Source organism: Mirounga leonina, unplaced genomic scaffold (assembly GCF_011800145.1).
Source record: "Mirounga leonina isolate KUSES-001 unplaced genomic scaffold, KU_Mleo_1.0 Mir_200, whole genome shotgun sequence".
Taxonomy (NCBI): Eukaryota; Metazoa; Chordata; class Mammalia; order Carnivora; family Phocidae; genus Mirounga; species Mirounga leonina.
In genome coordinates this window covers 4,398,711-4,426,047 of record NW_023270503.1, presented here as the reverse complement: position 1 = coordinate 4,426,047, position 27,337 = coordinate 4,398,711, and the positions used below count along the sequence as shown (strand labels likewise).

Sequence of the window (27,337 nt, the reverse complement as noted above, 5' to 3'; positions counted from 1 at the left end):
AACTTGCCTGCAACCACACAGATAGTGATTGGCAAGGCCAGGGTGAGGACTCTAGTCATTCTGACTCCAGAGCCCTGCTCCTTCCACTCTGCCTCCTGCCTGGAAAACAGTGGGAGTCATAGCAGGTTTCTGGAGAGTGAAGGGGCATGATTAAACCCAGGCTTTAGGAATGCTGATCTAACAGAAGGATGCTGGGAAGCAAAGGAGGCTGGAAGCTGAAAGACCATTGGAAGTCAAGATGATGGCTAGAGGAAAGATGTGTGTGTGTGTGTGGCGGGGGGGTCTGCCCTATTCTGGCAGTTGGAAGAGAAGGTGATGCAAGACAGAGACTTGGTGGCTACAGGAGAGGCTATGAAATGGGCACGAAGTTGGGGGAGGGGTGGCGGTCGGGAAGATCTAAAGCCTCCAAGGTTTCAAGCTGTCAAGATTTCAAGAGAACAGTCTGAAGCCACTATCCAAAACAGGAATGTCAGATGGAGGCTGATTCGGAAGGAGATAGCTTGAAAAACATTGAACCTGGCATTCTACTTAACATCTTAAAAGAATACTCCTCTGACCCTTTGTCTCTCTAGATTCTCTTTAAATCAAAACTCCTTTAAAAAAAGGCATGGATGGGGGCGCCTGGGTGGCTCAGTCTTTAAGCGTCTGCCTTCGGCTCAGGTCATGATCCCGGGGTCCTGGGATCGAGCCCCACATCGGGCTCCCTGCTCATCGGGAAGCCTGCTTCTCCCTCTTCCACTCCCCCTGCTTGCGTTCCCTCTCTGGCTGTGTCTCTCTCTGTCAAATAAATAAATAAGGGCACCTGGGTGGCTCAGTTGGTTAAGCGTCTGCCTTCGGCTCAGGTCATGATCCCGGAGTCCCGGGATCGAGTCCCACGTCGGGCTCCCTGCTCATCGGGAAGCCTGCTTCTCCCTCTCCCACTCCCCCTGCTTGCGTTCCCTCTCTCGCTGTGTCTCTCTCTGTCAAATAAATAAATAAAATCTTAAAAAAAAAAAAAAAGCCGTGGATGGATACTTATCATATAGTGTTTCTATAATTACTAATTTGCAATGTATAAAATGTCATTAATAGAAGTCCTTATTTAGGGAAGTTAGGGGGCATGCGTCGTTTCAGGGGGGTGATGAAAAGTGCAAGCCCAGGGCTGGGCCCAGACATTCCTGTCCCCGAAGCGATCGACGGCCGTGGCCCGTGGGAGCCGGCGGTCTCGGCGGGTGGGAGCCGGGTCAGCCCCAGGCCGGAGCCCCGGCCGCGCTTCCGGGCCCGGCCCACCACCGGCTGACGCAGGGGCGGAGCCGGGGAGGGGCCAGCTCCCGCACAGGCGCAGTGCGCCCGGAGGACAGGACGCACCCGCCCTGCAGCGCCTCCGGAGCCCGGCAGAGGGCGGCCGCCCCCTTCTCGCCCGCCCCGGCCGCCGAAGCCGCGGGATTTCACCTCCGAGGGCTGGCGTCCAGGCCACGCCCCCAAGAGGCGTCCCCCGGGAGCTCGAGACCAAGGGGGCTGCCGCGGCAAGATGGCCTCTCGCTTTATCCTGGAAGGGTACGGCGAGAAGGGGCAGCGCTGAGCTCGGCGCCGCCTTTGTTTTAATCACCGCTCCTTCCCCCCAACCCCAGACAGCCCCTGCATATAGTGGGCACTCAATAAATGCTTATTGATGGAATAAAAGGGATGAGTGAATGAATAACTGAATAAACAGAAGACTCGGGGACGCTTGGAACCTGTGTGCTGGGAGGAGGTCTGGGACTAGCAGTCTAGGAAAGTCGGGGGAAGGGGGGCGCCCCAGATCACTGCCCCCACTATCACTGAGGCTTAGGGCTCGGCACTCCCCCCAGCCCCCGCCTTAGCGCACTCAAGGGTTTGCTCAGAGCCTGGTGACACCACAACATCTCAGGGGCACAGAGCCAAGTGGTGACATCTGGGCTCGTCCTCTCTGCTAAGACTAGGAGTCTGTCCCCTCAGAGTCAGATCCTGGCTGCCTGCAGAGACCACTCCAGTAGGTCTGCTGCTCCCCGAGGACTCTCAGCTGCGGGGGATTTCCTCGTGGCCCCTGGGGATTTCCAAACTGCCTCTGCTTCGCCAAGCTCCCACAAGGCCCAGAGCCAAGGGCCGGCCTTGGCAAAATCCTCCAGACCCCTGCCCAAATCCCACCCCGACTTGGTTCACTTCTGAGTCTACCAAATGTACCACATACACAATATTCCCATCCCCAACCCCCTCTGGCAGACATGAGAGAATAAGCATAATGAACTATTGTTCTCTTTTTCACATAAACGACAACTCTTCTATTTCCAGAGAAGAAAAAAAAAAGGACAGCTAGTTTAAGGGTCAGCCACACGAATTTAAATAAAACAACAGTAAGGTGTTCCCGGGTGTGAGAACTGGAAACCTGTGGTGCTTATTTTCAGAGTCAGGGAGGCTGCTTTAGACAAGCCTCGGGTTCCTCCAAACACTGGACACTCAATACACATTTGAGGATCTGTGTGTTCACCTCTGGAGGCCCTGACTGGGCCTGTTTCTAGAACCCTTTAAAAATAAAGCTCAAACTCAATCTCCATAGCAGTAGGAAGGGTGAAGCAAAAGCTTCTCCTTTTCCTACCAACCTACCACCTCCACATTAACAGCCTTGGCCAAATCCACTGGGGCGTGTGAGCACCTGTGTTACAAGGCTGGGCAGAAAACATGCTTGGCAAGGTGGGGAAGCGCTGCCCCAGTTGTGGAGGCACATAGCCAGGGACCTGTCGGCCCTGGGGCATCAGGATTCCAGAGTTGGTGAAGCGTAGAAATTGCCAGAGAGGACAAGCCTTCCTTCTTGAGAGGAAGGGAAAATGCCACCATCCCCAGCCTCACCAGGGGGACTGCAAGAGGAGAGAAGCCTTCAAGAGCACCCCACCATTTTTTTTCCGAGAGCCATCTGGCGCTGCACTGTTCAATGCGGTAAGCACTAGCCATGTGTGGCTACTTAAATTTAAGTTAAATCGAAACAATGGGAATACTTCTGATTAAATTCAAACAAAAGAAATTTTTTTTTTAAAGGTTCAGGTCCTCAGTCATGCCAGCCACATGTTAGGTGCTCAGTAGCCACATATGGCTAAATGGCTACCAAGTTGGAAAGCACAGACTGGAACATTTCCGTCTTGGCCGAGTGTCCTATCGGACAGGTCTGATCTAGAGAGTCCCCTTTTCAGCTTGTCCTGGTCATCCTTGCCGAAGACTCCCTCAGGTGTTGCCCCTGACCCCCTGCTGTTCTCTCCCACCCCCTGCCCCAGAGTCTGTCGAGGCTCCTGTCCCCCTGTGCCTTGCCTTGAACCCTAGGCCTCAGAAAGAAGTGGGGAAGGGGGCCACCACTAAGCCACAATTTAACAACTAGCCAGGGAGCAGAAGCCAGATGCAGAGGGGCTTAAAAGGCAAAGCTGAATGGAAGCCAGCCCTCACTCCAAGGCATCCCAGGCCTGGGAGAAAGCCCCTTAGTGCCACACAATCGTTCCTTGTTTCTGCAGCGTCTCTGGACCATGCATGGGTAAGACATCTGGAATGTAGTGGCCTGAGGGCTTCCCCACACCACTCGATGCCGGACTCATCTGATGTTAGGGCTCTCAGAGAAAGACGTCCCAGCAGAACCCTGAACTGTCAAGGGCAAATAAGGCCAACAAAGCCTCGTTCTGAGCAGCATGCCAGGAGTTCTGCCCATGGGGCAATGGGGACCGTAACTGGCCACCTCCCTGCGTCACTCTCTGGAGGAACCAAATGAGGAAGAGGGGGAGGAGGACATGGTGGAGAAAGGACTTCCGGGTGTGCTCGCCATGCTAGAGAGGCCCAAACAAGCTCCCCCAGCCCTGGATCCATGGAGGAACAAGGGAACAGGAAGGACATGGATCTGACAGCTACCAGTCTCCCACAGGGTGCTTCATATGAAAGGTTTTGCCACAGTACTTAGAAAATCCAAGTGGGAGTGTTTGGGTGAGCTCATATGTGTGATGAAGGAGCAGAGAACAGACCCAGGAACGGGCACGGTCGGGGCTGCCTCTCTGTTCTGTGCCTCGCATTCTGGCCTCAGTTCCTGCTTCACCCTAATCCAGAAGCAAGACAGGCATGAAGAAACAAAATGCTGTTTTAGAGAGACCACCAAAAAGTGCAGAAGTCTGTTCCACTGGAAAACAAATGGGTAGAAAGAAGCCTGGTATTCCAAGGTTGTTGGCATCGGCCAAGAATCTGACTGGAGGCAGTCATGGGAAAAGGAGCACAATTTTAAAGATGCATCGAACTACAAACTAGTTTGGACAAACTCTGAGCCTGTCATGTGGCCCTGAGTAAACGTGGGGACCAATCTGGGTCTTATTTCCCTGTCTTCACCTGGAGGGCCCTTTGGGTAAAAGCACCATTCTGGGGACAAGAGTAAAGTGCCCTGCACCGCCCCCCTCCCGCCCCCCCGCCCCCCCGCCCCCAGCAGCAGAGCTGAGTCAGTAACAGGCCTGTGGCATTCCTGGGCAGATGGCCCATCAAGCTCCCGGGCACCAAGTACCTCCCAGCACCTTACAGACAGATTAATGATGAGGATAACGCTATTCTAAGTGATTTATGGGTATTGATTCATTTAATCCTTAAAACAACCTTATAATAAAGTATTATTATTATTTTACAGAGGAGGAAAGTGAGGCACAGAGAAATTAAATCATTTGCCCAAGGTCACACAGATAGTAAGTAGCAGAGTCAGGATTTGAACCCAGGGGTCCAGCTCCAATGTCCATGTTGTACCCAATATACCCCAGTGTACTACCAACATATACATCATCATCTGCATCTTCCCATCTGTGGGCCCTTCTGCCTGTGCTGCCTGCCTCCTTCTCCTCCCCGAATGAGCTGAAAGCAGTTCCTACAGCCAAAACCAGCCCTTCCATCCAACTTCATATTTGCCAAGCATCTGTTCCTATAGCAACAATAAGATCTGCAGTTTTCGGATTTTTGAAGAGAATGAGTAGGGAGGGAGAGAGGGGACCCTTTATAGCATGGGTCCCTCTTTCAGAGAGACCTGAAAACCGGTGTGTTGAGGCCTTGATGGGAGCCAGAAAATTCTGCCATGCCCTGCCCCGGACACCAAGTCCTCTGGTCTGCACAGAGAAGGGGAAGGCCAGTTAGAAGGATTCGAAGCTGGTGGCAGAAATGCTTTGGAAGCGTCTGGGAGAAAAAGACACCCAGGCTAAATTTTGCAGGGTGTGTGTGTGTGTGTGTCCCAAGCCATTTCCAAATTGCGTGTCCTGTCACAGAGCCTGGTTCTGCGCCATAGGGCAAGGCCAGGTAGTGACGGGGGTGGTGGCAGGGAGCAATAAAGAAGCTCTAGAAGAGGAACGCAGACAGGCACCTGCGTGCCTGTAGGGGGTGGTGCACCTCCTGCCAGAGAGGGTGAGAGTATTCTGGGTGGGGTGGTCAGGCGGGTGGGTACCCCTCAACGTCGCCACGCCTAGGCCTTATTCCAGCCTGCCACCCCCAACCTCATTTAAACAAGAAACACCCGTCATGGTCCAGAAATCCTGAGGCCAGAAGCAGGATCACGGCAGGCCGCCCATGCTAAGGGAAACAGGAATGTTTGCTGGTCGCTTGATTCTAGGAAGACAGCCCACAACAGTCCCCCGGGCTCCTCAGGCAGGCCCAGTTTCCTTTCAGTGTCTATTGAACTTGATGCATGGCCAAGTGAGTTGGGGACTCGACCTTACCCGGTGTCTGTGCCCTTTAGGCGACCGAGGCCCCCTGCAGGGGAGGATCCCAGGCTGTGCCAGGCCCAGCACAAGCTAGGTCCCCAGTGCCTAAAGTGCCAGGCCCTCAGGCGTCCCCAGTCTAGAAGGCTCCAAGGATGGCAAGCTAGACAATGCCAGGAGGAAACCTTCCACTGTTCTAAGCCAGCTTCTGCAATGGGCTCCACAACCAGACCAGTCCATGGATGAGAGAGGCGCAGGCCGGGAGAGGCAGGACGAGGGCTCCCAGCAGGAAAAACCAGCTGGGAGACAGTGTCAGACCCTGCTCCTCACCCTCTCCCTGGAAGGCGCCACCGGAATCTGCAGACACTTTCTCCATGGTGAGATGGGGCTGGGCATGAAACTGGGTGTCACAGAGAGTCATGACTGTCTCATGCTGCCTGACAGCGCCGTCACTGCTTGGCCTCTAGCCCATGCCATCCTGGGCTGAGACCTATCTCTTTGCAGATGTCTTCTGTTCTAGAGAAAGCACAGGCCTCCTGGTCACAGGGATGGCATCTTCAGCCTTTCTCCTCCACAGAACCGAGCCCACAGGGTGACATGGGGCAGGTGCTCTTCAAGGCTTCCTGACATCCCACCTCGATTGTGCCAAGGCTCCAGGGCCATTCACATCCGGCCTTCCTACAGCCCAGAGTCATGCCCCCCTCCCCCCACCCCCATCTCCCAGCCTTCTTCTGCCCAGAGCCAGGGGCAGCCTCAGTCTTACTGCCAGGAAAAAGAGCCTAGGAAGCACCCTATGAGAAATCTCCCCTCCCTGTGGGTACCCTGTACGCCATAGGGCCTGACAGTGAGAGAAGCTGGGGAGGGAGAGAGGAAGTGAGTCAGCTCCTTGCAGAAATGGGAGTGGAAGGGAGGGGCCAGCAGAACTGAGATCAAGGGGCAAAGGGCACAGAGGCCGGAAGGGTCACTAAGAGAGGGAACCAGGCCCTGGAGGCATTATGGGGCCCACTGAAAGGGGACAGATAAGGGTGACACAGTCAGCAGGGCCACCTCCTGCCAAGGCTGGGTGGCCCCCACAGGCCAGAGAACCTGGGTCTGGCAGCCACAGCCCCACCTGAAGATGGAATCCAAGGCAGCTCTCCTTCCTGACTCACTCACCGGGGGAGGAAGGGAAGCTTGTGGGATATGGCCAGCCATGTTCTTTCCTCACTGAGGGGGAGTTTCTGGTGCCCAAGGCCTCCCACTGCCTCTCCTGAGCTCCACAGCTCCTGAAGCCCAGGTTCTGCCTGACCCAGTGGAGAGACAGATATTTGCATTTCCCATGGAGGATGGGAGTGGGGCCTCGGCCCCAACAGCAGAGCAGTTGGGGTGCCCTAGCAAGTACCCTGGCCCTCTCTGGCAGCCGCTGCCCATGTGGGAGCTGTCCCCGGGCTCCAGCTGGAATCCATTGCTCTGACTGGGAAAAATCTTTGCTGTGAAAATTCCCAGCCTGCTGACATTCCAGCACGCAGGCAGAGCAGGAAAGCAACCGAAGGAAAGAGGGAGCCGTGAGCCCTGCTGGGCCACATCCTCCTCCCTCAGAGACCTGCGGCCAGGACAACAAGCACATTGCTCCCAGGTCCCCTGGGCTACACACTGTGTGACCCCCGTATAACCCCAAATCTGCTTCTCACCCAAGCCCGGGGCCTTCCCAAAGACGCCAGTGCGGGGCCAGGAGGCAGGCCATCCCACGACCTGCTCCTGGATGCCTAGAGCCCATGTCTCCTCCATTCCTGTGGGGGATGCTGAGTGCCCAAGGACAGATGAAGCAGGGTCCAGGGATGAAGGTGGGATAGGTACTGCAGACAAGTCACCTAGTTGAGTCGGGGAGGGGGAGGGTTCTAGGAACCAAAACTGAGGTAAATGAGGAAAACCATGCAGAGAGAATGGGAAACCAGTTCCTGAGCAGAAAACCATCTTCTTTCCTTCAACAAACATCCAACAACTATCACGAAGCCCTTCAGCGCTGGAGAAATAAGATAACTAATTAACGACAGCCTTAATGACTGTTATGAAAGACAAGGAGGTGACAACTCAGAGGGTCAGGGAAGGCTTCCCTGAGGAAGCACATTCAAACTGGGCCAATGTGTATGAGGGCATGAGGATACGCAAGGAAAAGCATGACAGACATAAGGAACAGCAGGGACTCAATGGTAGAAGCCAATGAGAACTCTTCGTTGCACACCCACTACCTGCGAGGCCCTCCGCCAGGCCAGTGCTCCTCACCTTCTCCCCACAGTGTGCACTAGGAAGCAAGAACGTGCAGCCCCGGGGCGCCTGGGTGCCTCAGTCGTTAAGTGTCTGCTTGCGACTCGGGTCATGATCCCGGGGTCCTGGGATCGAGCCCCGCGTTGGGCTCCCTGCTCAGCAGGAAGCCTGCTTCTCCCTCTCCCACTCCCCCTGCTTGTGTTCCCTCTCTTGCTGTCACATAAATAAATAAATAAAATCTTAAAAAAAAAAAAAAAAAGAATGTGCAGCCCCCATGCGACAGAAGAGGACATATTCTCAGTCAGAGGTGACTCTCTGGGGATCCTGCCACCCCAAGTACTGCAGAGGTCCGTACGAGCGTGTCGGTAAGGGCCAAACAGGCCAGGGGCACCATCCTCGCCCCCCAGGGTCTAGTAGGAGAGATGAGTAAGGGGCAAAGTGTGTGCCCCTGCACCACCCCCAAGGGACCACCCCCAAACACTGCCAAGACAGATGCTGCTTCTTTTCCTAAGGCTTTCCTCAGCCATGCTTCCCAGTCCCTCTCCCGGCTCCCATCCGATTAAATCCCACCTGCTGCCACGTGGGCTCGCTTCCTCTGGTTAATCTTGTGGACAGAAAGAGCAGCCGACACACCCTTCTGTTGCTCACCATCCACAGAACAAGAGTCACTCTTCGCTTCCCTTCCCCTTCTGGAGGAGAGGCTGATAGGACATAGGCCATGGGCCGGCCAGTGGGTTTACAAGGGTACCCAGATACTGCGTTCCCCTACCTTATACAGCGCACTCCTGGAGGGCAAGGAGCTGATGCCCCAAATTCAACTCCTGACAAGTAACTTTAAATAACCTTGAAACCTTCGGCCAGAGACTTACCCTTAACCTCTCCGTGATCCGGTAGACTATTGCACTACCTATTTCAAAGGGTTGTTGGGCACATTAAATGAGTTAGTATGTGTCAAACAGCTAGAGCAGTGCCTACCGTAGAGTGAACGCTAGTCATGATCCTCACCCTGGCTGTCAGCTCCCATGCCCTGCCCCCAAGGCATTTCTGTTGAGCTGAATCTTTTTTTTTTTTTAATTAATTTATTTGACAGAGAGAGAGACAGTGAGAGAGGGAACACAGCAGGGGGAGTGGGAGAGGGAGAAGCAGGCTTCCCGTGGAGCAGGGAGCCCGATGCGGGGCTGGATCCCAGGACCCTGGGATCATGACCTGAGCCGAAGGCAGACGCTTAACGACTGAGCCACCCAGGCGCCCCCATTCAGCTGAATCTTTACCGGATCAATTAACCACCACCTAGGGAGCCATGCATGTGCTATGCGCCGCCCTGGGACAAACACCCTACCTGCTTCCCCACCCCAGAGTCCTGCGAAGCGGCCGGGCTGAGCCTTGCCAGGGGAGACTGTCATGCCCTGATTCTGAGAAACCTATGGCGGGAGACTAAGGCAGCCAGAGTGGGGACCCAGGTCAGAGGAAATAGCTTCCCAACCAAACTGGAGCCAACAACTGAAAAAATAAGCTTTGCTGACACTGTCCCCTGTATTTAACAGAACAGAAGCGGCTGCCAAACAGCACGCTGGACTCTGAGCTGGTCTCCCCCACCCCCCACCACCAGCAAACTGCACGGCAGGAGGTGGGGAGCCATGAAGACCCCACTCCTTCCCAGCGGCTGTCTGGCACGGTGGGCGCCCCCAGTGCTGCTGGAAGCCTGGGGCACATCCATACCCGCTGCCCAGGACTGACAATGGAGGCGCCAGGCAGCCCCGGGGGCCGGGGAGGGGGCTCCCCAGCCGGGTCGCCAGCGCCCACCCCCACCGATGCAGCTCTCCACCTCCAGCCCCAGCAGCTCCGCGGTGTTGGGGTGGCGGGGAGCGCTGCTGGCAGGCGGACCGCGTGCTTGTGGTTTCTGGGAAACACTGTAGAGATCTGCAGCATTTTTAAAATACTTGTGCTCCCACCCGCCACACACCCCCCTTCACCCCACTCCTCACCCACCCCCAGTCTGGGTGTTTGCATATCTGGTATTTTCCAGAACCATTGCAACGTAAATAAGAGATTAGAAGGGAGCAGAGGAGGGGGTGGCCAGGGGTAGCAGGGTGGGCCCCGGGGGGGCCTCTCCGGAGCAGGAAGGGGCCAGTGCAGGCCACCTCAAACCAAGGCCCTGCCCCCACACCAGGGCTCCAAGCAATGCCTGCGAAAACAACCAATGACCATGACATGTACCCACACCCAGCTCAATGTGGCCTGGGCACCGTGCCCACCACCCACAGACTGGGCGGCCAGGGCACTCTGGGGCTGCCGTCCGTCTAGCAGCTCATCGGGAAGAAGGCAGAATGTGCCACTGAGGACAGAGAAGGGAGACCTAGCGGAATAGAAATGACTCTGTCCACCATGCTATCCTGCTGGTCCCATGCACCCCACTAATCCAGGATAGATAACCCCCAAAATGCTCCCAAAGACCTTTCACCCACCAGCTCTCACACCCCCAACACCTCCCCACTGGCCACCTCATCACCAAAAGAACTGAGTTTGGGTTCTACCCTGAGCCCCCAGGTCAAAGATCTCACACGGTGAGACTGATGTCAGAAGTGCCTAAAGCTTTGGAAAACATGAAGTAAGAATTTTCTGTTTCAAACAAACAAAACCCAAAAACCCCCTCCGAGGATTATTGGAAGTACCATTAGGAACAGAGGTGTTCTAGAACACTGAACCCAGGCAGCACCCAGCAGCTCCACCATCACCAGAAGCCCCAGGGGAAGCCCATTGCTCAGAAGCTGGCCTGGCAGACCTGGAACAGGCCAATTTTCTGTCTCTCCTTGGTATCCCGCAGATCCTACTCCTGAAAGTCCCCAGGGGCCCGGGAACGAGGTTGGTGAGGCTCATACAGCTTCTGTCCAGGGGTCTAGGGCTTCCTGGCATAGGGGCCCCCGCTCTTCTCCCAGATGCAGGCAACCCCAACCCGCCGGTCTCCTTTCAGGCCACTGGTGTCCCATCTGCGGGCCTGAGATGCTGGGAAAAGCTAGGGAGCGCCCAGCATGCCAGGTCTTCCTGGCTGTCTCTGAGGACAGGGCTACAGGGAAAGGGTCGGAAAAAAAGCATCGCGAGTTCTCCTTGGAAAGAAAACCTTACCAGGAGCAACGATGGGAAAGCACATCGGGGTGGGTTAATTAAGGAAGCAGCAAAATTACCTTCCCTGGATGCCTTTAGAGACGGGGCAGAGGGAAATGTACTAATCATCATCCTAGGCATTGACTACCTACCGAAATCTACGAAAGGTGGTTTACACAGAGATGACAACCTCTTAAGGAACCTCATAGCCCTAGAGCCTTTGAGTACAAACCCCACGGCCAAAGGGAGAAGAAACTGTATCACAGATCTCCGGGAAAGGCCTGACAGCTCCACATAGAGCCCGAGGAAGCAGGCCTGACTGGCAGGGGGTGGGTGCCTTCCTGGAAACCCCCACCTCACCCCTCCCACAATAACTTCGGAAACTCAGGGAAACAGAGCTTTCTGGGCAGAGCTCCCCTGCAGGCTAGCTCTTGGTGGCAGGGGGACAACCACATCAGCCGGGGGTTAGCAGGTGGGCTTTTCTGAGCTTAGCAGAAACATCCTACACCCTTACTCCCTGTGATGGGCCCGCTGAGGATACAAATGGAAGGGACTGGCTCTCTTCTCTCCCAGGCCCTTGTCCTTCTCAGTGGGCCCTTGACTTTCCCACTCAGATTCATGGCGCAGGAGAAAGGAATTTTGATCCAACTGGGGTTTTAAGATCCTCGTCTGTACCAACACCCCCTTTCATCTCATCAGACTCAGGGAACGCTTTGCCTTTAGACAATTTAAGAGTAACTGATCCAAAACCAAATACCCTAAAACACTTTCCCTGAGGAGCCAAGGAAGGAACTTAGCATCTTCCTCCAAAGCTGACATCCCACTTGGCTCTCCTCTCCTCCATCCCCCACACCAGTCAGTCACGTCTGAAATCTCTCTCCATCTCCACTGCTGTACTCAAGTGCGGGCCTCCATTCCACTAGGATGACAATGACAGGGCCCTCACTATTTTCCCCACGGCCGCCCTTGCTACACCCAGAAGCATTCCCCACGAGCAGCCAGAGAGATTTTCTAAAATCTGTTCCTATCACTCCCTGATTAAACAGCTTCTTGCCCTTTGGTTGAAGTTCACATTCCTTAGGCTGGCTCACAAGGGCCTTCGTGACCTGTCCCCTGCTGGCCTCTTCTGCTGCTTCTCTCAATCCTCATTCCCCACGCACTGTCCCCCCAGCCTTACCCGCCCCCACCCCCACAATGTGTCATTCTCTCTCCAACCTCCCGGTCTTGGTCTGTGTCTCTCACAGCCTTCCCCTTCCTCCTGCCTCCCCTGCATTCATCTCCCACCCGGACAGCAGCTCTCCCTGTGATCACTCCCAAGGCTGGACTTCCAGTCCCTCCTCTGTGTTCCCTGGGACCCCATACTGGCCCCTGTGGGGGAGCTCCTCAAACGGCACTGTCATCTGCTACTTGACTATCTCTTCCGCTAGACTATGAGTTCCCAGGGGCCGGGGCTATGTCCTGCTCACTGCTGGCTCCCAGGATCTAGCACACAGTTGGTGCTCAACAAATGTCTGTTTAATGAGTGGAGTGGAATAGAAGATAGCGGAAGAAGAGCTGCTTCTCCCAATTTCTATTGGGGCTCCATGTCTATCCTCCTACTGTGGCTCACCCCTACTCCCAGCGGAATCTTGCCAGCAGCTACAGGGACACATGAAGGTGTGAGCCACGCATTCTGGACGTGCATCATGTAAGAAGGAAACGCGAGGGGCTGTCTCTCCCTGGGGCCTTCTGAACAGGCCATGGAAAGGAGCCATGAGGCCTGGTCTCCATCCGTGTGCCGAGAGAAGAGATGGCCAGCCGGTTCCCTCAGAGCTCCCTGGGGACAGACAATGTGTGGACACAGTTGATGGATGACCTGATGGGCAGGGTGGCCGCCAGGAGCCGTCCTTGTGGGGCCAGAGTTGTCAGGGTACCCCGCCCAGGAGCCTCGAGGAAGTGGAAAGACTCTTCTTGGCATGGAACTGAGCTGAGAACTGCTGCCAAGAAAAGAAGCCGGAGTGGGAGTGGGAGGAAGAGGAGGAGATGGAGGAAGAGAGCTGTGGTAGAGGCCGCAGCGCTCCCACACCAGCCTCGGGTCTGTCCCAGGAGGCCAGGATGCGGGGCCCACTTTGCTCCTCTCTGCTGTGGCCTGAGTCCCTGCCACCTGCCAGGGAGGAAAAGATGCGGGGCTTCCGCAGCCCTATGCTTCTCACTGTTCTCTCAGATGGCTCTTGGAGACTCATGAGGATGGAGCTTGCTGTGTGTCCCCTGCCAGATCCCCTAGGCATCAGCCTGGGGAAGAAGTCCTCTGGGCACCGCTGGGCTTGCCCCACGGGGGCTAAAACAAGCCAGCATCTCAGGGATACCAGCTCTAGCTGGAACGTGGACTCTACCAGCGCCTCCAAAGCTGAACCATCCCCTTCCCCAGGGAGGGAGGGGCAGCAGCCCGTGGGCAAGGGAGAGTGGCTGAGAAATATGAGATGCCAGGATGATCCCTAGGCTATAAAGAGAAAACGAAATAGCATCTGGGATGCCAGGCCCAGGGTCCCCCAGAGGCCTGTGCTGTGGTTCAGCAGGGAGCTGGCAACAACCCCCCCAGGGGATTCATTCTTGAAGAAGAAAATTCCATCTGTTAAAAATAACATTAGCTTGGGAGAAGTAGACAGACATGGCAACATCGTATGGGGCTTTGGCTCTGAGATAAAGACCACTCCCTCCACACCGTGGTTCCCTGAGCTCAGTCTACTCCAGTGACTGACACGCAGTAGGTGCTCTATGTGAGTTTCTGGAATAAATGAGTCCAGGTCCTGCCCTGGATTCCACACCAGGCTCCCTCCCACTCACTACCCCTTCCTGACTAGCAAAACTGCCTGACCTCCACCGGGCTCAGGGTAAAGGAAGGTCTGGAACCCACCGCCAGTGCTTCCTGCCAGACTCTGACCCTGACGCTCCCAGGCCCTCCGGGCCCTCCATGCCGCTAGGCTGAGCCACCATCTGAGCATCCACTTCCCCTCCCGGGGAGAAAGCTAGCACCAGGACTCTGCCTGCTTCCTTAGCATTTCCTCCCACTTCTGACTTTGACACATCTGGCCAGCCACTTAGCGCTGAAAGGTGCTGGCCAGGCTGTGCACTGGGTCAGATCGCCACAATCCTAAAACCCGCAGCTAGGAGATAGGGATGGCCAGAGGCCAGCCTGTCCTTCATGTTCTGTCTCCAGGTGGAACATTCCAAACTGATACGGTGCCACCCTATCAAAAGACCCCTGGGGTTAGAGATCACTGATCCCCTGGAGACCCTCTCATACATAGAATCTAAACCTTTTCTGCCCCTATGTCACCCCTTCCACTGCCGTTTTGTGTGGGCAGGATAACAGCTGGGGTCTCAGGGACAGTCAGTTCTTACTATTTCTGTAGGCTAGATATGTTACGTTTCCAGGTGTTTTCTTCCCCCAGGAGAGGTAATAAAGACTCTTAGAGCCCAGGTGATCTGTATAAATCAGGTCCAGTCATTCCCCCGCTTCAAACCCTACAATGGTCCCGTTTCACTGGGACAAAAATCTAAACCCCTATCGTGACTTACAAGGTCCTCCATGATCCGGCCTCTGCTTATCTCTGCAACCTTACCTCCTATTCAACTCCTCATTCAAGGACAAGAGGAGGTCTGAAGTCATCTTACCCAAGAGCTAGCAAAACAGCTGCACAGCCCAGATGTTCCATGACAGCCCTGATTTGAAATAATTTATCTTTTTCTTTCAAGCCTAATGCCTAAATAACATGGCGATTCTCTAGTTTAGTCCAGATGCCGGGCTAGACTAGTAGTCCAGACTGTCTCTCATCTGAAGTGGCAAGCGTGAGCCTCCGTGCCCTGATTTAGGGCTCGGGAAACATGGTGCCCAAACCCTTCACCCTTGTATCCTGAAGCCTGTTTCACCATGGACCACCCCATGCTAAGGTCGCTCCTCCCAGCAGGCCAGGCCAGTTGTCCCTGGGGCCAAGGAGTGGCGTGACTTCACTGCTCCCGGGTACTGCTTTCATCTACCCAAGCACAATTCCCAATCACTGCTCCCGCCCAGCTGCCCAGGGGGACACTCACATCAGCTGGTTCCCTGCGGGGTCCGTCGCCACTCCGCAACCAGCTCCGGCTCAGCTCGCTGAGCTCTGGAATGGGTTGCACCTTGAGCCGCACGCTGTCCCCAGACTGCCGGATCATCTCCACGATCTCATCCCTGGACTTGCTCTCCACGTTGTGCCCGTTAATCTCCACCAGACGGTCACCCGGCACCAGCCCCAGGGCCAGGTCCTTGGTGCCTGCGCCGGGCTCAGCGAAGTGAACCACCCTCCGGTAGACCTGGCCCTCGGGGCCCCGATCCAGCATGGTCGTGCGGCGCAGGGAGAAGCCGAAGTCTCCAGTGGGCCTCCGCTGCAGCTCCAGCTCCCGGAGGGCGGGCGGCGGCAAGGGCACCACGGGGGGCAAGCGCAGGTCAGCCGGGAACCTTTTAGTCACCAGCTCAGGGACTCGGGAGCGGGGCCCTGGCCGAGGGAGGCCTGAGCCAGGATGCTGCACCAGCTGTCCCTCGAGAGTCCTCACCTCCACCTGCGGGGATGGGGCCGCAGAGTGCTCGGAGGGGGTGGAGGTTTCTGAGGCGCTCTCATCCCGGCTCCGCTGGGAGAAGGAGAAGCGTTTGACAATCATCTGTGAGTTCTGCTTGGCCAGGGAGCCGAACTTGGCTGCCCGCTGCAGCACGGAGCCGCGGAAGCTGCCTTCCTCGCCCTTGAGGTCATCGCTGGAGCTGGCGGTGCTCAGGTGGCCCGAGTCCAGGATGACACTGCCCCTGTTGCTGTCGGAGTCGATGTCGGTCAGGTGCAGGTCGGAGCCACTGGCCACCTTGATGGGGATGGGGTTGGAGATTTCCAGGCGTGTCTTGGACTCACGCTTGGAGGCGCGGTTCAGATTGAAGAATCCGCGACGCAGGCTCATCTCCTCCAGGCTCCGCAGCTCCGCTGCTGACATCCGCTCCTTCTTCTCCTTCTTCTCCTTCTTCTCCTTCCGCCCACCGTCTTTGTCCTTATCTTTCTTCATTAGGTTAAACATGGTGGGGTACTGCTTTTGGGGGGGGCACCCCCGGAGGATCACGGGTGCTTAGCACAGGGCCCTCGTACCCCACCTTGCTGCTGCAAACAGAAGCAGAGAGAGAGAGAAAGATGATTCGAGCAGAGCCTCTTCCTGGGTCTCCAGTCCAGACAAGGCTAACTAATGAGCACAGCTCCCCTTCACTGAGAGGGGGCTTACTCTGTGCCCGGTGCTCGGCTTGATACAACACCGTCTCTGTTAAGTTAATCCTCATAACACTGCAATGGGAAGGTCTGTGATTACCCCCATTTTACAAATAAGGAAACTTGAGGTTTCGATAAGGTTGTAAAAGCGCAGACTCCAAAGTCTGTCATTGCCTTTCATCCCTGATAGGTGGCTATCAGGCCACGCGGCCACCGCGGTGGCTCCCAGGAGCTCTGACCTCCTGGCAGGAGGGGGCCATCAAGCCGACCTGGGGCCTGACTTAGATTCAACACAGAGGGGGCGCCTGGGTGGCTCAGTCGGTAAGCTTCTGCCTTCGGCTCAGGTCATGGTCCCAGGGTCCTGGGATCGAGCCCCGCATCGGGCTCCCTGCTCGGCGGGAAGCCTGCTTCTCCCTCTCCCACTCCCCCTGCTTGTGTTCCCTCTCTCGCTGTCTCTCTCTCTGTCAAATAAAAAAAAAAAAAAGATTCAACACACAGGAAGAAGGAAAGGGACACAGAAGCAGCCTTAGCCACTGCCTGACAGAAGACCTCAAGGCACCAACCCTCATTTTCGTGATTTCCACTTGCCAGGCGCGTTACCCACACTCTTGTTTGCGCCCCACAGCGTCCCTGCAAGGCAAGTGTCATTATCTCTACAAATGAGAAAACAAGGCGCAGAAAATTAAGTATATGTTAGTTGTCCCACGGCTCAGCGCCGGCAAATACTGTTTCCTCTCTGGGGCCTCGGCGCCCCAAGTGAAGCAGGGAGGGAAGGGAAAGTTCCAGACTGAACAGAGGACAGACAGCTGAGAGGTGGGGGTGGGGTCTGCTGGATAAACAGGATCCTAAACTCATATCCTTTTCCCCAGACCAACAACTAAATATAGCCTCGGGAAGAAAGTTGTGGCAGCCCGAGGGACAAGGGAGGTCCGGGGCACCTGCACCCACGGTGCCAGCCTACTCCTACCCCAGCGCGCACCCGCTTCGGGACAGGACTGAGAAAGACCCGGTGGGGGTGCAGTTCAAGCCAGGGAACAAGTTCTAACCAGCAGGGAACAAGGAGTAGAAGTAGGCCATACCACCTAATTAGAAATTAAGTGCAATTTCTTCTTTCTCTAAGAAGGCCTCCCCCTCTGAGTTCGAGATACAGGACCAACAAGCTCACTCCTTCCAGCAATGACCTTTTGCAAGGCCCTGGAGAGGACTTTCCTGTCTGTGTACCCCACCGCCACGACCAAACAAGGCCCTCCAGGCTCCCCAACCTACTGAGAGGGACCCCTGGCCCTGATACAATGCCTAGGAAGACATCAAGGCCAGGAACTCCCAAGGGTCCTGGTGGCCCTGACTAATTGCCTCCTCCTCGCCCAGCACCCTGACCCACGTGGCTCCTGAGAGATCAGTGTATCCTTCCTAGAGTAGCGCTCTTCACAGAAATACAATTCAAGTCATAGGTGTGATTTAAAATTTTCTAGCAGCCACACTAAAAAAGGTAAAAAGAAACAGGTGAGATTAGCTTTAATGATATACTTTCATATAAATAGATCCAAGATATTATCATGTAATCTACATGAAAAATATTGACATATTTTACATTCTCTTTTCCATATTAAGTCTGCAAAATCCGGTGTGATTTTTATACTCAGAGCACATCTTAATTCAGACTAACTACATTTCAAGTATTCAACAGCTACTGGCTATTGAACTGGGCAGTGCAATTCTAGAGAAATCTTTAATTATAGAGCATATCCAAAGAAGTGGGGAATCTGGCCCAGTTACTAGCTCCCTGTGGACCTAACAGGCACCCCTTGCCCCCTCTGACCCATTTCTACCTAGTAAAACAAAGTTCCCTCTGAACTTTTTGGTTCAAAATGCTCCAAGCATAGTACCTGGGAGTAGGAAGACAGGAAATCTAGGGTCCAAGAAGTGCGAAGCCAGGGGCAGCCCTGTCCAGCTGAGTCTGGACTGATTTGGGGTGGGGGAGAACCTGACAGCAGGCCTCCTCTCTTCAGGGCTCTATTTTGACCTAGGGAGTCTCTCTCTCTCTCTCCTCCTGAATACTGATGGGGTGTGGCACAGACCTACCATATACCAGGACGTGGGATCTTCTGGTGGTCACTGCCCTCACCCATCACTTCCTGCACTGTCTTAAAAGGCTGATTTAGGGGCACCTGGGTGGCTCAGTCGGTTAAGCATCCGACTCTTGATTGTGGCTCAGGTCATGATCTCAGGGTTGTGGGGTGGAGTCCTGGCTCCAGACTCAACATGGGGTCTGCTTAAGATTCTCTCTCTTCCTCTCCCCCTACCCACCCTGCCCCCATGCTCGCATTTTCTCTCTCTCTCTCTCTATATATATATATTTAAAAGGGGGCTGATTTAGAAGTTGGCTCCAAAGGCAGCTGTGTGGGAAATGAAGAAAGAAACCCACCCTGGCGACTGGAAGGGGACAACTGAGGCTCTTGGCCTCAGCCTCAGCCCAACCATGAGAATCCAACTGCCTACCACACTATCCCACCAAGACACCTCTTTTGGTCTTCAGTTCTTACTCTGCAATCCTTACCCAATCCTGGCTCTTTGCCGGGGGCTAGACATCTGAGCAGTATCAACGGAAAACAGGCCCCAGAATTCTAGAATCTTTGGGCTGGAAAGGTCCCTGAGAAGTAATTTCATGGAAATCCCTGTCTTGGCCAAGGCTTGCCCCTCAGTGCCATTGAGGCGGGCAGGAACCACACGTGGTTACTGCTAGAGCAACAGCATGGGGGAGGAGGGCAGCCACTGCCGGCAAGGTTAGTGGGGCCACCATCTAGGCCCGGATCTGCCAACAAATCGCTAGGGGACCTTGAGCCTGTCACTTTGCTCAAGGTTGGACTGGAGGATCTAGGGCTCTTCTAGCTCGAAAATTCCAAATATCTAAGTCTCTTGTGGACACAAGTTATTTATTAACTTTCTGCCAAAGTTACCCCTCTCATCCCAACCCTGGAGCCTTTGGAGACTGAGTCCATTTCAGCCCTCCCCTTGGCACCCCTGTCCTGCCAAAGTCATGCACACAGCTCACAAGGTACCCCTTCCCCACTGTCATCCCTACAACTGCCTGGCTGTGACCTGGGTTTTCTCCTGTGCCACCTGTCTGGAGCCACCTGCAACTTCGCTGTCCAGGGTCAGACCCCCATGCAGGTGTTGCTGTCCTCTGCTCCTCAGAGCCCACCCTGCCAGGCACGGGGCTCCATCACCTTCCTGTAGACCTTGGACCTTTCAGCATCTCCTGTCCTCAGGTCCAAAGACTCTAGCAGCGATGACATCAGCACCTTCCCACTCTTCATTCTGGGCTCTTCATTCATTCACCTCTTACCCTCTCCAGCGAAGGGAACCTTACAGATATCTGACCTCCGTCTCTGCCTTTCTCCCCTCACCCTACTCCAGGAGGCCTTTCCTAATTGTACGTGGAGGAAAGGTATGTATATAAATTAGGGTATGTACCTACATCATCTTGACCCTGCTGCTCCCCAAATCAAAGCAAAGTATAATCAACTTGGTCAACTCAGATGCCTTATTACTTTAAGACAGAAAGCGTCTTGAGGGCAAAGACCTTTTGACTCAAATATGCATCTATCAGTTCATCAACAGGAGAAACAATTTACATACTCATACAATGGAATACTACTCGGCAAGAAAAAGGAAGCAACTACTGATACACACAACAGGGATGAATCTCAAAAACATTATGTCAAGTGACAGCAAAAGAAGGCTTTGACAACAGAGCACATACTGGTATGGTACTATTTATATGAAGTTCTAGTACAGACGGTCCCTGCCTTACAATGGTTCAACTTAACCATTTTTTTGACTTTATGATATGCATATGTGAAAGCAATTTGCATTCAGTAGAACTCATACTTCACGTTTTGAATTTGGATCTTTTCCTGACCTAGCAATATGCAGTAAGAGGCTCTCCATGAGCCAGGCAGTGGCGGCAAGCCACGCGATCACAAGGGTAAACAACCAATACGCTTACAGCCATTCTATACCCATGCTATACCATTCTGTCTTCACTTTCTGCACGCACAGTGTGCGATCAATTGCATGAGATATTCAATACTTAATCCTAAAATGGGCTTTGTGCTAGATGATTTTGCCCAACCGTAGGCTAATATTAGTGTTCTGAGCACATTTAAGGTAGGCTAGGCTGATCTATGATGTTCGGTAAGTTAGATGTATTAAATGCATTTCGACTTATGGTATTTTCAAGTTAAGAGGGTTTAGCAGGAAGGAGGCAAAGCCACTGTAAGCCACGGAAGATGTGTACAGATAAAACTAAGCTATGGTGAAAAAAAGCAGAACACTGATTACCTCTGGATGGTGAGGATGGGGGTAGGGGTGGGAATTGCCTGAAAAAGGGCATGAGGGAACTTTCTGGAGTGATGTTCATATTACATTATCTTGATAGGGATTTGGGTTGACAGGTGTATACGTTTGTCAACAGTTATCAAATAGCGCACATACGATTTGTGCATTTCATTGTGTGAAATATTCACTCAAAAGAAAAAAGAACTGTAAACAAATATTGAAGTCTGGTTAATGATATATATATACTGAAGTATTTGAGGCAAGATATGCTGATGTCTGGGTGGTTCAGTTGGATAAGTGTCTGACTCTTGATTTTGGCTCAGGTCATGATCTCAGGGTTGTGGGATGGAGCCCCGTGTCCAGGTCATGTCTCAGGGTGTGGAGCCTGCTTGAGGTTCTCTCTCTCCCTCTGCCTCTCCCCCACCTCAAAAAAATAAATTAAATAAATAAAGATAAATGAAACTAATGAAAGAGTTTTGGCTTCAGATGTCAGGTAGCAAACCTAGGACCAAATCCGAGGTAATAGCTATGCAATCTTGGGAAAATCACTTCACACCTCTGTGCCTCTGTTTCCCCATTTGTAAAATGGGGATAATAACAGCACCTACCACATAAGGCATGGGACTAAATGAAATTGGTCTATAAGCCCTCCATATGACACCTAGCCCAGAGCAGGCCCTCAAGAATGGTACCCAATCGCAGCAGGGCACATTCTTACCATCTAAATGGGACAGTGGACAGCATACGGTACACAAAGTGTGTACCTCAGCCCAAGTGTGACTAAAATAAGTCCAAACATAAAATCTTAATGCTGGAGAGAACCTTTGTATATGCAAAGTACAACCCAAAGAAGTGAAGGCAATTCTGTGAGCACATGGTCAGGCCAGATCATATTGGTTCAAGTTCAGAGGCCCCATGTAGCTATTGCCAAGACTAAATGCAGGCAATTCTTAGCTGCAGAAATACGAACGGCCAACAGACAAGAACAGGTATGCAGCCTCAGTCATCCGCAGACACATGAAAGAACACAGAGGTATACTCTTGTCCACTTAGCAGTTTAGTAAAAACTACCATTATTAATAACATCAATCAAATAGAAGATAGGAAGCAGGGTAGCTCATGTGTGTTGTTGGGAGTATAAATTGGTGTGAGGAGGGCAAGCTGGTGATATCTATAAAAATATTTAAATGTACATATTCTTAGACCAGGCAATTCCACATACAGGACCTTGACAGATATGTTCACACAATAAACATGGCTAATCTTTGCATCACTGTTTGTGATTGCAAAACTCTGCCAATATAAAGGTCCGTCACTGGAGGAATAGCTAAATCATAGCACTGGGCAGTTATTAAAAAGAATGAAGGAGATTTGTATATACTGACCTGGAAAGATTCAATACTATATTGTTAAGTGAAAAAACCAAGTTGCCGAATAATATATAATTTTTATAATTATATATATTTTAAACTACGTATATGTGTGCATATATATCCGTGCACATTATGTATGTGCAATATTTCCATATGCATAGAAAAATATATGCTTTGGGGAAGAGATAGGGATTTTAGAAGAGTCATAGCAGATCTGTGTTTCATCTATATTGTTCTAACTTTTTACAATGAGAATATTTAGCTGGTGGGGGTATGTGTGTGTATCTAGGCCTAGGGGTTTAGATAGTGGGGTTATGTATAATATTTCTTCTACTTTTCTGTATGTTCTTTATTTCCTACAGAAAAAAATATATTTATATTAAATGGTATTCATGTAACATGTTATAAATATATAATAAATATGTATTTTATATATATCCATATATAATCCATTACCAAATTTTATCTGTGGTTTTCGTGGAGTTGGGGCAAGCAGGGGTAGTACCACTTTAGCTTTTTATCTAATAGACTTCCTAGGGATTAAACCTTTTCCCAGCATATGTTACTTTTGCGATTTTTAAAGATTAAAAAGAAAAAAAGAAAGACTTGACAATCCATTTAGCATGAAGGCTATAAACCAAGTTTGCAACGGTAAGTTCAAGGCTTGCCATCTCATGCCTCGGAAAAGTTCCAGTTACTTGGGGGACTTGGTTAAAATAGATCTCACTAGTGTCTTGTGGCTTTAAGCGGGGACAGATTTAAATGGGTCACCCTGCAGCTGGCAAAGTAGAAACCCCAGGAAATGGAAACTATAACGTTGGAATCCCAAGACAAGGCTCCCAGACTTGGCTGCTGTGGGTGGACACTTTAAAGGGTCAGTCCCCCACACCCAACTCCCAAACCACACTCATAAATAAATACAAAGGAAATACTTTCCCAAGAGAGCCGGTCTCTCTCCCTTGGCCTCTGACCTCCCTAAGCGGCCGTTTCCTACAACCCAGAGGCCTTTCTTCGGCGTCGGCCCCATAACGGAGGGCTTGCAAAGGCGACCCGGCGGGCTCGCACAGCACCTGGCCCGCCCTGGCCAGGGGGCGGGGGCGGGCGCCCCCAACCGAGTGGCGCAGGGTGACACTGGCCGCTGCCGCCGAGCCTCTTCCCGGCCGGTCGTGCTAAGAGCTCCGCAGCACCCCGTGACTCACTGCCAGGTCACACGGAGCTTATCTGGCTCCAGGTGTGCTCGCTCCGACTGCACGCTTCTCACATGACATCAACCGGCCCGCCCGCCCACCGGCTCGGGCTCCCGCTCCCTCGGAACCCGCGGCGCCTCCTGCCGCGATACCGTCTCCCCTGGAACGCAGCGGTCCCGCAGGGCCCGGGAGGAACGACAGCGGGAGAGGTGCCAGTGGCGCGGCCAGGTGCTCTGCTGCTCTTCCATGTGCACCTCCTCGGCTCGGCGCTGGGGTTTGCCGCAGCCGGCTGGGCGCTAAACTCAGCCAATACTGCCCGCCCCCCCTTCTGTGTGACCTTGAGCAAGTCCTCTCCCCTCTCTAGGCCTCCGTGGACCTGAGAGTTCAGACTTGGCCCCAAGCCCTTGCCTCTGCTGGAGAGGTATTCTGCTCAACTCTGAATTGCAGGTTCTAATCCTGCTGTGCCCCTGACTTTCTGTGTGACCTTGAGCCCCTTATCCAACATCTCTGAATATCCGAGAATAATAAAAATTATCCCTTGTAAGTGATGGTAAAGTGCCTAGCAGAGAGAAAGGGCCCTGGGCCCTCTAAAAACCTCAGTCCACAGGGCGCCTGGGTGGCTCAGTCATTGGGCGTCTGCCTGTGGCTTGGGTAATGGTCCCGGGGTCCTGGGATGGAGCCCCTCATAGGGGTCCCTACCCCGCAGGAAGCCTGCTTCTCCCTCCCCTACTCCCCCTGCTTGTGTTCCCTCTCTCGCTGTGTCTTTCTCTGTCAAATAAATAAAATCTTTAAAAAAAACAAAAAAACAAAAAAACCCTCAATCCACGGTTTAAACTCCTGCCTGACTGTAAGCTATTTGAACCATCAAGGGAATATGGATAATTTATAAGCCATACAGTTCCCACCTCAAGGAAAGTGAGGTGGGGAGAGGAGTGGAGGCTTTCCAGTTCTGCTCCCCGCTCCTCCCAATCCAGCTTCCAACTGCACTCTTGAATTCAGGGGACAAAGGGTGATGGGGGGTGACGTGCAGAGTGAGCAGATCTTAAAGCACCCAGGAGCCTGACCCAAAGTAGAACTTCAAAGCTCCATCAAGCCCTCAGCCCCAGTCCTGGGGGAACCACTCTCACACCCTCTAACCTTTAAACTACACCAGGCCAGAGCCCCTCAGCTTTACCCACTACACCTGAGAGAAGCCTGGGACAAGGCCTGGGGCCCAGAGCCACCAACGGGACCCAGCTCACATGGATGATCGAGTTCCAGTCCAGGGCATCCACTTCAGGTGAGGGGTGTCTGGATGGGCACAAATCTCGGGTCTGAAGGAACAAGAACAGCCCTGCTGCTCTGGAGACCTGTGACACACCAAGTGTGGATCAAGGTTTCCTGAGTTCCAGCAACTCCCTGCTCCACCCAAGTAGGGTGGATTCTCCCTTTCAGTTCTGCCCCACCCAGTCCACCTTTGGGGACCTGCCTCTGGGGGACCCCGGAGGTTTCAGGCCCAATTTCTGAAGACACAAGCACCCCTTAAAGAGCAGCCTCAAGCTGGGCCGGTGAAGGGAGCTCCAGGCAATAGCCTGGCTGCCCCTGACAGCCAGGGAGTGAGGCTGAGGGACCACGCAGGAGTCAGGAAGGGCACAATCCCCGTGAGGGCTTCTGAGGAGAGCCTGGGGCACCCGAGGAAGCCCTCAGGCACACACCCTGGCACCTGAGCCAGGCCTGGGGAGCGTAAACAAACTAGATACTCAGAGCTGCCAGGCACCAGGTCATCAACTGTTCAAAGTTCAAAGCTTTCAAAGGAAGTGACCACCGGCATTCTATCCCTCCCACCCCCACCTGCGACCCTTCTCATTGCCCTAACCCTCCAACACAATAGCATCCCCCGTCGTCTTCCTGGAATTGAGGCCCCAATCCCAATGTCCCCAACCCCAAATGGACAAGCACACCTCCACCCGAGGCTATATATAATTAGTCATGTCCAGCAACCAGGAGGATGTTTCCTGGAAAGCCCCCATTACAAAAGGGCAGAGGGGAAGCTGAGGAGGTGGCAGGCCATTGACAAAGAGCCAGTGAGGTCTGTCAGGAAGCCAGAGACCTCAGGAGAGCAACTTTCAATATCCCCAAATAGAAAGTAGCTTCTGAACCAAAAGGGTGGGGAAGGCTAGCCAAGGCCTGGCCCATTGCCATGACAACAGGAAACCAACCTGCCCAAGAAAAGGGCTCCAGATCTCATAAGCATATGGAAAGGCAGCCTGACCCCTTGGGTTCAATGTCTCACTAAGGTGATCTCGCTCTTAACTTGAACTTCCCTCCCTTCCAGCATGGACCCACTGCATACATACTTCAGACAGTTCACTCTCCTTGGGGGAGACATGCCAGTTATTCCAAAAGACAAATGAGCGCACACAAACCAGCCTTAATCATTGGCCAGGTGAAGGGGGGGAGGGAATCCGATTCCATAATTTTGGGGGTCCATTTGAGGGCAGGAAGGCTCTAGGCAGGAGGGCTCCTCCTAGGAAGCATTGTCCCGGGCCTCTCTACACAAACACAAACCAAAAGGACACTGTCAAACGCATGCCCCATTGGCCAAGTGACCAGGCAAAAGGACTACCACTTAAAAAACATACTGTCTGCCTTCCCCCACCGCCATCCATCCCCCCAGCCCAGTTCATTCTGGCTGGCAGCCTTTCTAACTAATCAGCAGGACACATGTGCCTTGCAAAAGGGTGACATCCCCAACCCTCCTCCCTGCCCCCAACAAAGCCCCAATGTGTGGTATGTCCCTGCAGGCCTTATCTCAGCCAGGAACATGACCCACTCCTCACCATGCTTGGTACCAAGCAGCACCCCGCTCCCCCCTCCCCCCGCCAACACGGGGGTGGGGAGCAGCTAACCTTACCACCTCCCCTTCCCATTGGCGAAACAACTGGCATGACAGGTTAGCAGGGCGGGGCGTCAGGGCAGTCTCTCCCAGAGGCCTGGGGCAGGCCGTCCGACCTTCCCACACACACCCCACCCCTTTGCAGGGAAAGGTGAGGTGAGCAGCCAGTCACAGGGGACAGCCAGCACTCCCTAATCCCCAAAGCCTACCATTCACTCACCCCCATCTTCTGCGCCCGGGGAGGGGGTCGGGGAAGCGGGGTCTCCATTGTTTTGCCAGCCGTCTAGCAGCTGCTCCTTTGAGAGGAGCCCGCTGTCGGCCTGGCAGTGAAAGGGTGAAGCCGCTGGGAGGGATAAAGGGCTCGGCCGAGGTGCTCGCTGTCCCCGCTGCTTTCCTCGGAGCCTCGCTCGCTCGCTCGCTCGGTCTGGGGGGCGGGGGCCTGGGCCTGGCCCCGCGAAGCCCCCTATCCCAGAGGCTACAGCCTCCACTCCGCAGCTCGGGGCCACCTGGGCTCCTCCAAGCCCTCAATCCCTCCCCCAAACTGAGGGCCACCCTGCCCTGCCTCCGCGCGCCCCCGAGCTGTTAAAGGGGGCCAGAGCTCCCGTCCCCGCCCCTCCCGGTCGGCCCCCGTTCCCGGGCGCCGAGCTCCGCCGCGCAGCCGGGGACCGGAGCCGGGAGTCCGGGCCGCCGCTTCCAGGGGACAGTGGGGGAGGAGGAGCCGGCGGGCCCCTCCGCCCGCCCGCCTTCCCGGCTCGAGCCCGCCCCGCGGCTCCCACCCCCCGCCTCCCCGGGCCCGGGCCGTCCCCGAGCGGCCGCCCTCGCCGCCCCGCGCTCACCGGCCGCCGGAGCCCGCCCGGCAGGCAGCAGAAGCGGAGACGCGGCATCCAGCGGCCCCGGCCCGGTCCGGGCTGGAGCGCAGCGCGGCGCAGCGCAGCGCCGCCCCCCGCAGCCGCGCGCGCCGAGCCGAAAGGGAGCTCCCTGCTGGCGGCTCCGGGGATAAACGCCCGGCCTTCCTGGCAGCCGCTGGGCGCGCGTCCAGAACGGGCCATGCGGGCACCGGGCGCCGCTCCGCGAGCCCCCTGTCCGCGTCCGAGAGGCCCCGCCTGGAGCTCCTGTGTGCACGGGGCGCCGGAGGCCGCTGGGCACGCCCAGGGCAGGCGCTGGGCCCGCCTGTAGAGAACAGGTTCCTTCCAGGGGCGGCACTGGACCCCGTGGGCTGTGTCCAGGAGGGTGCTGCCCAGGGCAGTGCTGTCCGGAGGAAGCACTGGAGTCTTGC

At 54.3% G+C, this 27,337-nt stretch overlaps 1 protein-coding gene across 6 annotated transcripts in view; it reads right to left on the bottom strand.

Annotated features, from left to right (window-relative positions):
- The window catches only part of MYO18A (myosin XVIIIA), a 95,357-nt gene extending 68,361 nt beyond the window's left edge, over nt 1-26,996 (bottom strand). For 4 of the 6 annotated variants that reach the window (XM_035027679.1, XM_035027674.1, XM_035027675.1 and 1 more), the window contains exons 1-2: nt 26,898-26,996; nt 15,105-16,183 (exon numbers count right to left, since the gene is read on the bottom strand). In XM_035027679.1, the coding sequence (XP_034883570.1) occupies nt 15,105-16,103 (999 nt within the window). In that variant the 5' untranslated portion in view covers nt 16,104-16,183; nt 26,898-26,996. The remainder of the gene's footprint in view (nt 1-15,104; nt 16,184-26,897) is intronic. The other 2 variants (XM_035027680.1, XM_035027682.1) reach the window with 1 other exon arrangement.
- Nucleotides 26,997-27,337: the final 341 nt, after the last annotated feature.